The following is a 12,823-nucleotide window of genomic DNA, read 5'->3' on the forward strand; positions in this document are numbered from 1 at the left end:
TAAAACAGGAAAGCGTATTAACTCCTGTTGGAGTTGAGTGACTGTAGAGTACGTGTAAGTATTGATGTACTTCAAAACAAGACGCTGAAGTACCAGAGAATATCTGCTCAACTGTTACAGGAGCAGTGACAGCGCTCCTTAAAGTGCTAAAGCTTGGAGTAGGCTGTGACAAAATCTGGTCATTGAGGTTCTCAGGTCCTTAGTGTAACGCTGACATGTGCGCCTTAATCCCACCTGAATATATGCCAGCTCTTACAAGCTTGTTCTCCCTCCACAAACGACTAAAAAGGTCAGGGAAAGTAGGAATATTGCCCAAAAGGTAATTTGATTATGTAGTGTATCTGAAAAAGAATTGCTGGCAGACTGGAATGCAAATTTAAAAGTTCTGTTATCTGGCTTTATAGCTGAAATGCTCTCCAAGATGCTGAAGTTCTATAGTTTTTGCAGGAGCAAGGTGGACTTCTCCCTTAGCCTGTAAGAGGGAGATAATGGAAACTACTGGAGATACTAAGAAAGCAAAAAACTTCTATGAAAAAACAATCTTGTGCTTTCAGTGGACTGGATCTATAAGCTCTGGAACTAAAACACCTGAGTGTTTTCCACTGTTGTGTTAGCTGGAGAGAGGTTTGAGCTTTACCTATAATGAAACAAGTTCAAGGTTAGCTTTTGGAAGCCTTCTGTGCTTATGGTTATCTCCGGCTTCAGCTGGTACTGCGGATCTTAGAAACCTGGGCAAAGCTTATTTGTATTATTCATTGATAATTGCCCTTTGAAATTAACTGCTGTGGTGCAGTACTTAACTGTACCACCAAGGAGGATGCAGACAACTACATTTTGTGCCTGAACAAGTAGGGAAGCTGAGAATCATTTCAGGTGAAAGGCTTGCTGATAATCATTAGTCTGTAGAATTATTTCTCTTTAGGTTCTACATGTAGACAGCAAGCAGAGCATAGGATGTATATTTAGGAAGTGCAAACCGAAAGTTTAACTTATGTTTTTTTTTCCTCCTCCACCTCCTTACAGTTTCTTTGGAGAAGAAAAACCTGAACATGGCAAGCAAAGGAAGTAATACAGACTGCATGTCATGCAGCGTACTGAACTGGGAGCAGGTCAGCCGCCTGCATGAGGTTCTTACAGAGGTGGTCCCAATCCATGGACGAGGTAACTTCCCGACGCTGAAGATAACTCTGAAGGACATTGTTCAGACCGTTCGGAGCAGGCTGAATGAAGCAGGCATTGCGGTACATGATGTCCGTCTGAATGGCTCTGCAGCTGGCCACGTCCTGGTCAAGGATAATGGTCTGGGATGCAAAGACCTGGATCTCATTTTTCAAGTGTCTCTTCCGAGTGAGGCAGAGTTTCAGCTAGTTCGAGATGTGGTGTTGCGCTCCCTCCTGAATTTCTTGCCAGAAGGAGTAAGCAAGCTAAAAATCAGTCCAGTAACACTGAAGGAAGCCTACATCCAGAAGCTGGTTAAAGTGTCCACAGAATCGGACCGTTGGAGCTTGATATCACTCTCCAACAAACATGGTAGGAACGTGGAGCTGAAGTTTGTAGACTGTATAAGACGACAGTTCGAGTTCAGTGTGGACTCCTTCCAAATCATACTGGATTCCCTGCTTTTCTACTATGACTACTCGGAAAACCCCATGTCAGAGCACTTCCATCCAACTGTGATTGGGGAGAGTATGTATGGAGACTTCGAAGCAGCTTTCGATCACCTCCAGAACAAGCTGATAGCTACCAAAAATCCTGAAGAGATCCGAGGTGGTGGGCTTCTGAAGTACAGTAACCTCTTAGTGCGGGACTTCAGGCCCATGGATAAAGATGAGATCAAAACACTGGAGCGCTACATGTGCTCCCGGTTCTTCATAGACTTCCCAGACATCCTGGATCAGCAGCGCAAGCTCGAGACCTACCTCCAGAACCACTTCTCCAAAGAAGAGAGGAGCAAATATGACTACCTCATGATCCTGCGCAGGGTGGTGAATGAGAGCACGGTGTGTCTCATGGGGCACGAGCGAAGGCAGACTCTCAACTTGATTTCTCTGCTGGCTCTCAGAGTACTGGCAGAGCAGAACATCATCCCTAATGCCACTACTGTTACCTGTTACTACCAGCCAGCACCTTACGTTAGTGATGTGAACTTCAGCAACTACTACCTTGCCAATGCTCCCGTGCCATATAGCCAGTCCTACCCGACTTGGTTGCCTTGCAACTGATCATTTCTCTCCAGCGTTCTTGAGTGGAGGCTACTAAAAGCCGAGTTGCCAAGTGTAAATACACAATGACTGCCAGTTAGAGGCTTTCTAATAAATAGGACTGTCAGACTATCCATTTCCTGGTGTGCGGTAGGAATACACAGCCAGGTGATGTGTGAAGAACCTTTTTCAGTATATCTCTACAAATGCCAAGGAGCCTTATTACCTCCTCACTGGGAGAAGAGAACCAGCAGCCAAGTGTTAGAGGAATGGTTACAAAACTAGGCACCAGTCTTGGAAATGGCTGTTAATGTCACCTAAGTGTGGAGTATTCAGTGAACTGGGTTAGTTAATAGAGCAAAGACTGGAAAACGTCTTGTGCAGAGCAGAAGTTGATCCCGAACTCTGCTTTCTATTGCCTAATCTCATTACTTTATACTTCCTCAGTTCAATTTTTAGTCAGCTTTCTATTGAACTAATTGTGCAAGAGTAGGCTTGTGTCATGCTTGGGCTGCTTCTACTTTCTGGCTGTGTAGAACTGATAACAGGATGAATATTGTCCCTCTTGTAGAGGGCCTGAAGGTTGTTTCCTGTAGTACATGGGTGTATGTGGGCCTGCATCAAGTTCAAGATAACGTCTTGGAAGTTGAAGATGAATTAGTAAATCTGTTCCTAAAGCATGAGCTGGCTAAACCCTTCTTGAGTACAAATAGGGATGGAAGGGCTTGATCATGCACCAAAACCTGATCTAAAAAATTAAGTCCTTGGAATAAGGCACTAAAACCTTTAAATTGGAACTGCTGTTTGAATGGTTAAGATGGGGAAAATACTATTAAGTATAGGCTTAAGATAAAGTCTCTTTCGAAGCAGTTATTGGCACAGTTGGAAAGTAGCGCAGCTCTTACACTGAAGTGTGACTTATCTTTCTTCCTCATGGGTCCACAGCAGGCAAAAAAAGGAAAAACCAAACCACTAATTTGTAGTCTGATGTGCACGTCTGCCACAGCATAAATTCCTTAAGTGCCTCCTAAGGGTTTTTTTTCTTGTACAAATTCAGGAGGTCCTGAAGGCTTGCCTTTCTGTCTCCTCTTAAGGGTTAAGCTTTATCACTTTTTTTAAGTTTGTCACTATCACTTGGTCACTGTATGAGATAGGATTTGGGGAGGTTAAAGCTGAGATCTTTGTCTTTAGCAGTCTTAACCTTCACTTCATGTATATAAACCCTAAGCAGAGCTTTCCACAGAGGCTGTGTGTAGTGGAAGTCTACCCCTGCTTTCAGAACAGCCTCTGAGAGAGTGTGTGCTCCCTTGGAGGCTGACCTTCTTAACGGGTATGTGCTGAACTTGCTGCTTTGATGCTCCTGTGCTTTATAAGGATGGTTCAGAGTTCCATGGTGCTGCATGCAGCAGTACTAGAAACTGACTGGAAGACTTTTTCACTGAACTGCAATAATAAAACATGTATAGCAAATGATCCTGAGGTTCCTTTGCTTCACCAGAGAAGTACTAGAAACAGAAAGGGGTGCAGAACTAGGAAGGCAAATTGTTGAGATACTTAATATGTAGCAGTGCAGTGTTTAAGGATACTTAATTGCTAACCCTTCCTGGGTCTCACAACCTCACACAGACTGCTAGAAGTGAAAGTGTTGGATCAAACAAACGATTTATGTGTAGAAGGGAAAGCAGAAAGCAGATGAAACACCTACAGCTGATAATAGAGGTAGAAAACAGTAGCAGTGCAGCTCTTACCTGGCAATGAAAAACTGCCTCTTCTTAGTAGGACCAAAGACTTCTGGTTATGAAAAGTGGGAGAACTTGCAACGTAACTGATTGATGAAGACCACATCAGTACAGCAGCAGAGCTGCTATTTGCTTCAGTTAGCTTAGGAAGGCAGGGAGGGATCCAACTGAGGAAGCTGGCTGCAGCCAGGCATGCTTTAGGTTAATTTCTACAACAGTCTTGTAAGCATCTTCAGTAGCAAATAGTTTGGTGGCTTTTTTATTATCGAAGGCTCTTGAATAGTCTGCCAAAGGAGTTGGATTCAAAAGTAAACCCATTCTTTTGTATAAACTGTGGCTTGGACTTGGAGTAGCACGCAGGCAAGGTACCTCTCACCCAAGACACTAGCTGGAAGGCTTTTTTAAAAACTAATGAATTGCTGGTGTTGTCCTGTGTCAGAGCGAGCTTACTGCCAGAATGAGTAACTTCTGCATGAGGAGCAATACTTGGACCAGCACGGAGTATCACCAGAAGGGAGGAAGCCTTTTTAAGGGTTTATTTGCTCTCATCTCTTAAATAGCTGCAGTTGGCTTTTTTTTTTTTAAAAAAAAAAAAAAAAAAAAGCTGTGCCCACTGCAGAAGTAAACCAGTGCCTAGAGGAATGTGTTTGATTTTCATTTCAAATAGCTTACATGTCTTGCAGCATCTCAGCTTACCTTTAGGAAATCTCATGGCTGATCTTTAGGAACTTTCTGTGCACCAGCTCCTGTGGAAGAAGCAGCCCATGCTTGGGGGGAGTCCTCATTAGCTTGAAGCAAGCTGCCTTATTTCTTACTGGTCTTTGAGTACCTTGGCTGCTGTACATCGGGCCAGATGTATCTAATGGAAAAGAAAGTGCTAGAAAGCTCTCCTGGATTTATGCTGGGACGGAGCTATGGAGAACTCAAGCTTCCTGCCAAAAGTATTTGTGCTTTTGCTAATGTCTCTTGTAACAGAGGATCCTAAGGAAGCTTTCTTAAAAGTCGAATGGCTGTTCTCTGAACGTCTGCCTTCCTCGGTTTAAGCTTTGCAGGACTGCTGTGTTCCCTTGTCAGCGTCTTAAATTGCTCTGGGATGATAAATATTTGATGCTTTTTAGTCTGGATGTGAAGGTCTTGAGTAGTTAAGCTGTAGCCTGGAGTTGTACATCACCTATTGTATTGGCACTAAGTTATAAGGGATTGCTGGGACAATGTGTGGTGTCATTGCCTTCAAAACAAGCCCAGCCTGGCAGTCTAGGTGGAGCTGAAATAATTGATAGCTTTTCATTGTGGTGCTGCCAGCAGCCTGCCCCTTCCTGACTTCAAGCTGTCCTGGCAGCCTGCTGCCACAGGTAGCAGCAGCTTAATCTGCTGCGTGCTGGTTGGTTTGGGGTCAGGTTTTTGGGGGCCCTGTAGCTGGGAGTAACACGAGAAGAAGTGCTAGGTTAAAGTGATGACCTTAGGCCAAGTTCAGGCTGCCTGATTCAGTCTCCCTTTAGTGCTAAATGATGCGAACTTGCACTCTCCTCTGCTTCTGTAGCAAGTGGAGGTTTGGGACAGGCTGCTATGCTTCAGGCTATTTCCCCAATACATTCCCTCAAGGCAGCAGCATCAAAGCGAAGTTACAGCGGCACTGCACTGCAGGACTCGTGTCTGTGCATCATTCCGAAGGGCTAGGCTACTGGGAAATGAGACCTTATGCTTTAAAATAGCTCTCTTCTTCCTGTACCTTAAACTCTGCGGGGCTAAGTCAGTCTGAGAACAGATGCTTAGCCTGAATATTTATCACTGAGTCCTCCTTAACATACAGTTTATTGATATTTTTGCTCATTTGTAAGCTGGATGAAGTCTTATATTTGATCAAGATGCTACCACAGAGACCGGGGTGGGTTTTAGTCACTTCCCTGAAATCCCTATGCTGATCTACAAAGCAGAAGATTGTATTTAAATCTAGTCCAAGTACCTGGAGATTTAATGAGACTTAAAAACCCATGTTTTTTGTGACTGAGTTGCCAAGTTAAGCACTTGGTATGGTCTTGTGCCTAGATGTTGTGGGTTTTTCTGATTGTTAGAGTTCCTGCAAACGTTTGTAGGGATCTCTGCTTGTCGTGCCATTGGTTGGGAAAAGGCCTCTTAGGAAATAACTTGGGGAAATTGCTTCAATTCAGCGTACTGACAGCGTACAGTTGCTGTCCCTCTTACTAAACCTGTTGAATCAGAGTGCCATAAATGTTAGGCAATGAAATAAGCAATAAGCTGGCCATCGTTACTGGCAAATTGGTCTAATTTGGGCACTGGGAGAGCCAAATGGATAAGTGATACTTGTAGCTTTTGCGTCGAAGTCTTACTCAAACCATTGCTGTCAATGACTTGTTAACTATTGCAAAGTGTCTTTCATATCTGCTCTTTAATTTCATTGAAACTCATTACGAGGTGGGATGCCGGGCGATAGTTGTAGGAGCTTTTGTGGGAATGGTTGGAGCACTCCAGTTTTTCTCCTCCATCGGAAGAGAAGGCCGCTCACTGAAGTATCTGCATTGGGCTTGTCTGTCTTTCTTTCTGATTAAAACTGCACTTTTTGTTGAAATTTGAAAGCTTTTTTTCTATGTTTATTTCCTTTTTTTTTTTTTTTTACTATTAGAAGTCGGCTCTTGGAAAAATCTCACGCTTGTTCGAAAAAGTGAGTTTTTCCTTTAGGCTGGCAGAACAAGATACTAGGAGTACTTGGATTCGTGACGAGCCCTGATGTGAGATTGGTCACAAGAACTCATTCTGCTGTTCTGCACTGTGGTATTCACTTGTTCACCCTTGGGAACTGGGTTTTGGACCTTAATGATCCTGCAATTCCTGTACAAATAAACTCATGCTAAACATTGCTTGCCTTGAGTTATTCTTGCACCGAAGTCATGGTGCAAGACTGGGAGTCCTTGGAGCTTGAGTGGTGTGTGTAAATACACTGGTGGAGGGGAAGAAATGTTTGGTTTTTAGATCTTCCTCAAGAATTTTGATCACTAATCTACAGATCTGCCTCTTACCTGGCTGAGGATGAGTTAAATGAGACAGGTAGGTGATTGATGTAGGCTGAGCAGATCAAAGCTAAATAAAAGCTGGGGATGTGTGGCAGTATATCTGCTGCTCTAGAATCAAAAATAAATGTACTATAAAAAGCATGCCTGCTCCTAATCCCTCCCAGAGCTCAGAGAAGCTCTGCCCTCTCAGTTAGGTAATGCTGGAGGAAAGTCCAGCCTTCAGGATTTTGTAACAACTGCAGTGGAAACTTCTGCAGAGGCTAGCAGGAGCACCATGATCTTACAAAGGCAATCGTGGAGCCCGTGTAGTCCCTTTCCAAGGTGCAGTTTCTCCCTTATGGACTTAAATGGAGAACTGATAATGCAGCTGCACAGAAGCCGGGTGCCACAAACCATCTGTTTGTCACCTGAAACTCCCTTACCTCAACCCCTCGATTTATCTTGTCGTAAAAGTTTCGGAGTTATTTTGGGCAGCCTCCCGTAGGTTTCTCGGATACCAGACTTTAAAATGTGCAGGGTCAGACGGTGCCACAGCCAGGCGGCCGGGGTTAGGCGAGTGGCTGTGCTCACACTTTCAGTTCCACGAGGAACCTCCAGCACGGTGAAAACTAATAATAAATGAAGAAGTGAACTGCTCTACCCTCTTGCTGCTGCATGGTCAGTGGAAACAAGCATCCTGTTTGGTGGTACTGCCAGAACCCAGCCTCACCCCTACTGAGCAAGACGAGCTCTGTTTTGTGATGGGGAGCAGGAGGATTGAGAGGACTGGTCCTCCAAATTGTCACTGCTGTTCTGGTGGATGCAATTATTTCCTGCCTGCCTCCTGTGATGGTGGCTCCTGTTGGCTTTAATATTTTGAAGTCAGCGCTCGATGTGTCCTCCTACAGACAGAGCAGATGCTTCTGTAGGAGAACCAGACTGTGTGCCTGCTTATTTTGAACATTTTTCACTACATATTTACTAGATGTAGTGCCCTAACACACTGAACAGGGGTGGTTGCTGTCTTTAGCAGTAAAATAGGGTTTGCATTTATGCAGCCACTGAGAAGGGAGATGTATCAAAGGATGCAATGCACCACTCGAGTGTGGGTGTTAGACGTACCAGACATGTCTTGCCGTAGTAGCAGTGCTGTAATCTGTTGGGTTTGGTTTGGTGATAAAAAGATAAGCTCCGTATCCTCTAGGCAAGGCTGCCTAGTGGAGGGAGCAGTTAACCTCCCAAACCTTAGTAATTTTCCTAGTAGGAAGGAGTTGAGTCATCGTGCTGGAAAAACAGAGCCTTGCCAAGAGCCATGTGCAAAGCAGCTGCTAGATGGAAGCTGGTAGCTCGCTTATGTAAATGAAGGGAAGCTCTGCTATCTGCTGCAGCGTTACCACGTTTGCTCTCAGATGGGGGTTCAATAAACCAGCAGGAACCAGTTATTTAGGCTAGTTAATCCAGAAAAATGCTGTGCTGAGTCTTCACGGCTGCTAAGTTGTGCAGGGGACGCTCCATGCCCATTCACTGCCATCCCCGAAATGTGTTAGCTTCGTTCTCTATCCGACTCGTATGGTGCTGGGACAGCAAAGCTGCTTCAGAAAAGGGTGAAACCTACAGGTTATACTGATTGTATGTCAGGCAGAGGGAAAATTGTCTTCCTTACAAGGGAAGGGTTGCAATGTGAGCTTTCTGCTTCGGTTGCTGCCTTCACACTGCAAGGCAAGTCTTCTGAGCATGTAGGATGTGAAGCACGTGAATTGCACCCACAAATGGGTCTCATTTTGGGCACTCTTCTCCCTTTGGAGTCAACCCGCCACCTGCAGCAATTCCCTTCTCCACCCCCTATATCTCCCTTATCTGAATTACTTACTCTGAAAGCTATATCTCAATGTAACTCCTGGAAAGTCATTCAATCTTTCTAAAGCACTTGCCTTAAATTTAGCGTGTGCTCTGGGAAGCTGTTCTAATATTTGGCTGTAGCCCTCGCTGAGAATGACGTTATTTCTGTAGCGATGGGTTCCCGAGAATCCATGACCTGGGGATTGCTGCATCCTTACCAACACAGCTGAAACGTCCCAGGCTGTCTCGTGCTACCCACTAATCCCTTCAGCTCTTGGATGAACTGAGGAAAATGAGCCCTTGAAGCCCGATACTGCATGTATCGGATTTGGAAGCTGGAAACCTTTTCTCTGGGAGCTCTGTTGTTTCTCTGTATCTAATGAACCCACACCAGTGGCTAGCCCAGTGCTCCACGTAGCCACGGAAAAGAAATAGTGCTAAGATTACTTCTCAACTTCTTGATGCTTGCATCCCCAAATTGTGCTTGCTGTTTTTACCGTAGCGTTATGGCATGCCGAGTGCTCTTGCTGGCAGTTGTTTGCAGCGAGCTCAGAGTCCATCTGCTGCTTTTCAAAGCTCCGTCTCCCATCTGGTATTGACAACATCTGTGCTCCTGGTTTCCAGATGTAGCGCTTTGCATTTGGTGGTATTAGAAAAACAGTTTGTCTGAATCCTGTGGTCAAACCCCGACAAAGCAGAAGGACAGAGCAACTCGACTTCATTGTTCACTAGCTCACCGACCTACAAGTGTGGTGAAATGCCTGCAAATGACAGCAGCACTCATTGTTTTGAGTTGTTCTTGCATACTGAAGTGTGCCTGAGGTTGCTACGGGCACTTTGAAACCTGCAGGTGGCTTAGAAACAATGTCAGCATGATGTCCACAAAGGTACAGGACACAGGTTATTTTGGGATTTTTATTTTTTTCAAATGCAAGGTACAGACAGCAGACGAAGCCTATATTCTGCCACTGTGCTTAACAGCAGTTCCTCAGTCCCTTCCTCTGCACCCCTACACCTAAAATACTGCAGTGAGGAGTATCCCAGGGGCAGGACTTAGCAGCATGACTGAACTGCTCTTGCTGTTACATCTGGTAGTCATCATGTCATCTGCCGGGCTGTTTTACTGTTCATCTGGGGCTCCCCAAATGGTGTGTAGTACTGAATAATTGCCAGGGCTGATGTAGTTTTTATAGACTTCACGAGCAGCCGCCTTCTGCTTTCTCCTCCCAGGCAGCTTTCCTCAAGACCAGGGGGAAGTAAGCTATTTTTGGGAAGAGAGCCTGCCATCAGTCCCATTCTCCTGTTCCCAAGGGGGTTCATCAAACAGCAGGATGGATTTGCTAACAGCCTGGCAGACCCATGTGCCCGGGGCTCCTGCCTTGCTGGCTGCCCTGGAAGGTGTCTCTGCAGCTCTGCTCAACCCGAGGAAGCAACGCCTGCACACGGGGCTGTGCCTTCAGGATCAAATTCATGGAGTTACTCCGGAGGAATACTTGTAAAAATATATATATATATATAAAAAAAATGGTGTCTGTTTTGGATGGGAGGAAGCTTTGAACAGGGAGAAATATTCTAGCTGAGTATATGGACACTTTACACTGGCCATTCCCCTCCTTCCTTGCAGCACTTCTGTGACAGGAGGATTCCTGTTTACTACCATTTCACAGACAAAAAACGAGCCCTGAGGAAAGGAAGCAGCACGGTTAGGTAACCCAGTGGCTTGCTGACAGGGCCAGGAGTGGATATTTTGGAAGCCCTGCATATTGATGGGGCAGAGAGGGAAGGGTGCGGGTACTGGGGCATTTGTTTCACTCATTTCAGAAATAGAATAGAAGGATAGGGTAACTTAAAGCACAGAGATGAATTGGGGAATTGTAGTTTTGAGGTAGATCTGCATGATACGTGTTCTTACAGGCACATCTGACTTTTGCAATGGAAGCAACGTGCCAGTGAGACTCACAGGGGGCCACACTGTGCCCATGTTCACATGCAGGTACTCGTAGACCCTCTTGGTTTGTAACTTCTTGCACCACTCAATTGCAATACAAAATCATGGTGATTAACACCCTGCTCTGCTATCGTGTGCTATAAACCTGGCTGGCCTCAGCAGTTATGGTGTCAACCCTGCCCTTTGGTACTCTAGGCTTTTTGTTTTGTGTGACCAGAACCTGATTTTTTTGTTTTAACTGCTGAAAATCCAGATTCACTGAAATAGAAAATTGAAATTCAAAACATGCATTTAGTTAAAAAAAGAAAAAGGAAGAAAAAAAGTAATTCAGAAATGAGAGTTCATTAGCTACCAATGTTGTATTTGATGGAAGTGGTCTTGTCCTTAAGTGCAAAACTGCTTGTAAAGCTATGACTTTTAATTCCAGACCAGCTGCTTTTACTTTGAAGGCCCCCACTGCCTGACTTATTGCTCATAAAGAATGAGCAGTGAGAGGAGCTCCAGTCCACCTCGGAGATCCTTTGACTTTTCTTGCAGTATTATAATACCTGCTTGTTATCAAAGAGTGCACATCCATTGCTGACAAAAACTCTGAATCACAGACTTCATTGAAAAGTAGTAGTCCTGTCGTAAGTCATTATATTAGTCTGTACTCGAATAGTGGAAAATGGCAGAAAAACAGCTTAATTTCTTGATGATTCCCAAGGCTGTTCCAGGCATGCTTAATAAATTACGATGTGTAATTTGTGAGAGGGGCCATCTCAGAGGAGGCCTTCCGTTGCTGCAGTTGTAATAGATCAAAAATAGGCTGCGATGTAATAGTACTGGCTCACGGGGCTGTTTGAAACAGGCTGAATAAATGGCTAAACGTGCAAAAAGAAACATGAAGTTCAGGTGCCCAGAGCTGCCTAGAAGCTGGCAGCACTCGGTCTGGTTCCTGAGGAGGGGACCTGGGTGCTTGGTGGGTTTTGGAGAGGAGTCGGTGCTCAGGTGAGTGCGGAGCGGTGGCACGGGGCCCTTGAATCTCCTGCCATAGCCACTGCATAATGGAGTGAATTAAGCATAAAGTAAGAATCTTACCTCCACATTTCCTTGCTCTTGTTAATCAGGCTCCATAGCAACCTAACATACTTTTTTTATTTTTCTAGTGGTTTAATTTCCTTTTTATTTCCGTAGCGATGGATTCTTGAGAATCCAGACATGCCAGAGTGCTGGCAAATTATCGAGACTTTAACCAAATCTTCGTTCTTGCAGTACAGAGCAGCAGAGAACTGAAGCACTTAAAAATAAGGTGTAACTGCTATATAAGTGTTCTAAAAAAAATTAAAAAAAATGTTTTAAAGGTCAAGGGAACCTATTACTGAAGATGTTTTTAAAGAACTAAAATCTTACTTTTATTACATAGCTGCTACTTTAATTTTTCTTCAGGTAGGTACCAGTTGTAGCCTTGCTCCCAGATGTTACTTTGATATTCCTGTCGTAGGTGATAAGGACAGCAAAATGTAGCTCTGACTGGTATTCAGGCTAATGTAGTACTTATGCTCTGGAGTGAAGATCACATTTTCTTTGAAAAATCAGGGTGAAATATTGCACAGGCCTGCAACAATATTTTTCTTTCATGAAAGATCATTTATAAAAATTCTTTTCTAGAATCTAGATGCATTGGAACAAACCTTGGCGTTTATTTTGGCCGAGGCTTCCTGATGTGCAGCCACCTAAAATAAGTTGCTTATGGCATTTCACACAGTGTGCGTCCTGAGCCCGGGGAGTCACTGTGAGAACAGGCAGCTGGGTTGCACAGCCTGGCTGGGGCATTTTGCTCTCTGAGGCTCTGGTTTCAGGTTAGCCGGGGTCCAAACTCAGACTCTAAAATGACAATTTGTCTCCAGTGACTATGAAGAAATCCCAGAGTGGCTGTCTCAGAAATCTACGCTGACAAGGGTCAAGAAGAATCTTATCTCAAGCAGTCAGAAATCAGACAAAAACGCCAGGAATTTTCTTTCAAGCCCACTTTCTTTGCAAGCGTTTCTTTCTGTCTCATGGTCCGTTCTTGCAGATTGCTTGAGTCTCTGCCATTTCGTGTCAAGC

At 44.5% G+C, this 12,823-nt stretch overlaps 1 protein-coding gene across 1 annotated transcript; it reads left to right on the forward strand.

Moving 5' to 3' along the window:
• Window positions 1-1,049: 1,049 nt before the first annotated feature.
• On the forward strand, window positions 1,050-4,514 carry TENT5C (terminal nucleotidyltransferase 5C). The gene has a single exon (XM_068698699.1). It carries the CDS (start codon window positions 1,050-1,052, stop codon window positions 2,220-2,222), a length of 1,173 nt encoding a protein of 390 aa, XP_068554800.1. The 3' UTR covers window positions 2,223-4,514.
• Window positions 4,515-12,823: the final 8,309 nt, after the last annotated feature.

Source organism: Anas acuta, chromosome 1 (genome assembly GCF_963932015.1).
Source record: "Anas acuta chromosome 1, bAnaAcu1.1, whole genome shotgun sequence".
NCBI classification, from domain to species: Eukaryota; Metazoa; Chordata; class Aves; order Anseriformes; family Anatidae; genus Anas; species Anas acuta.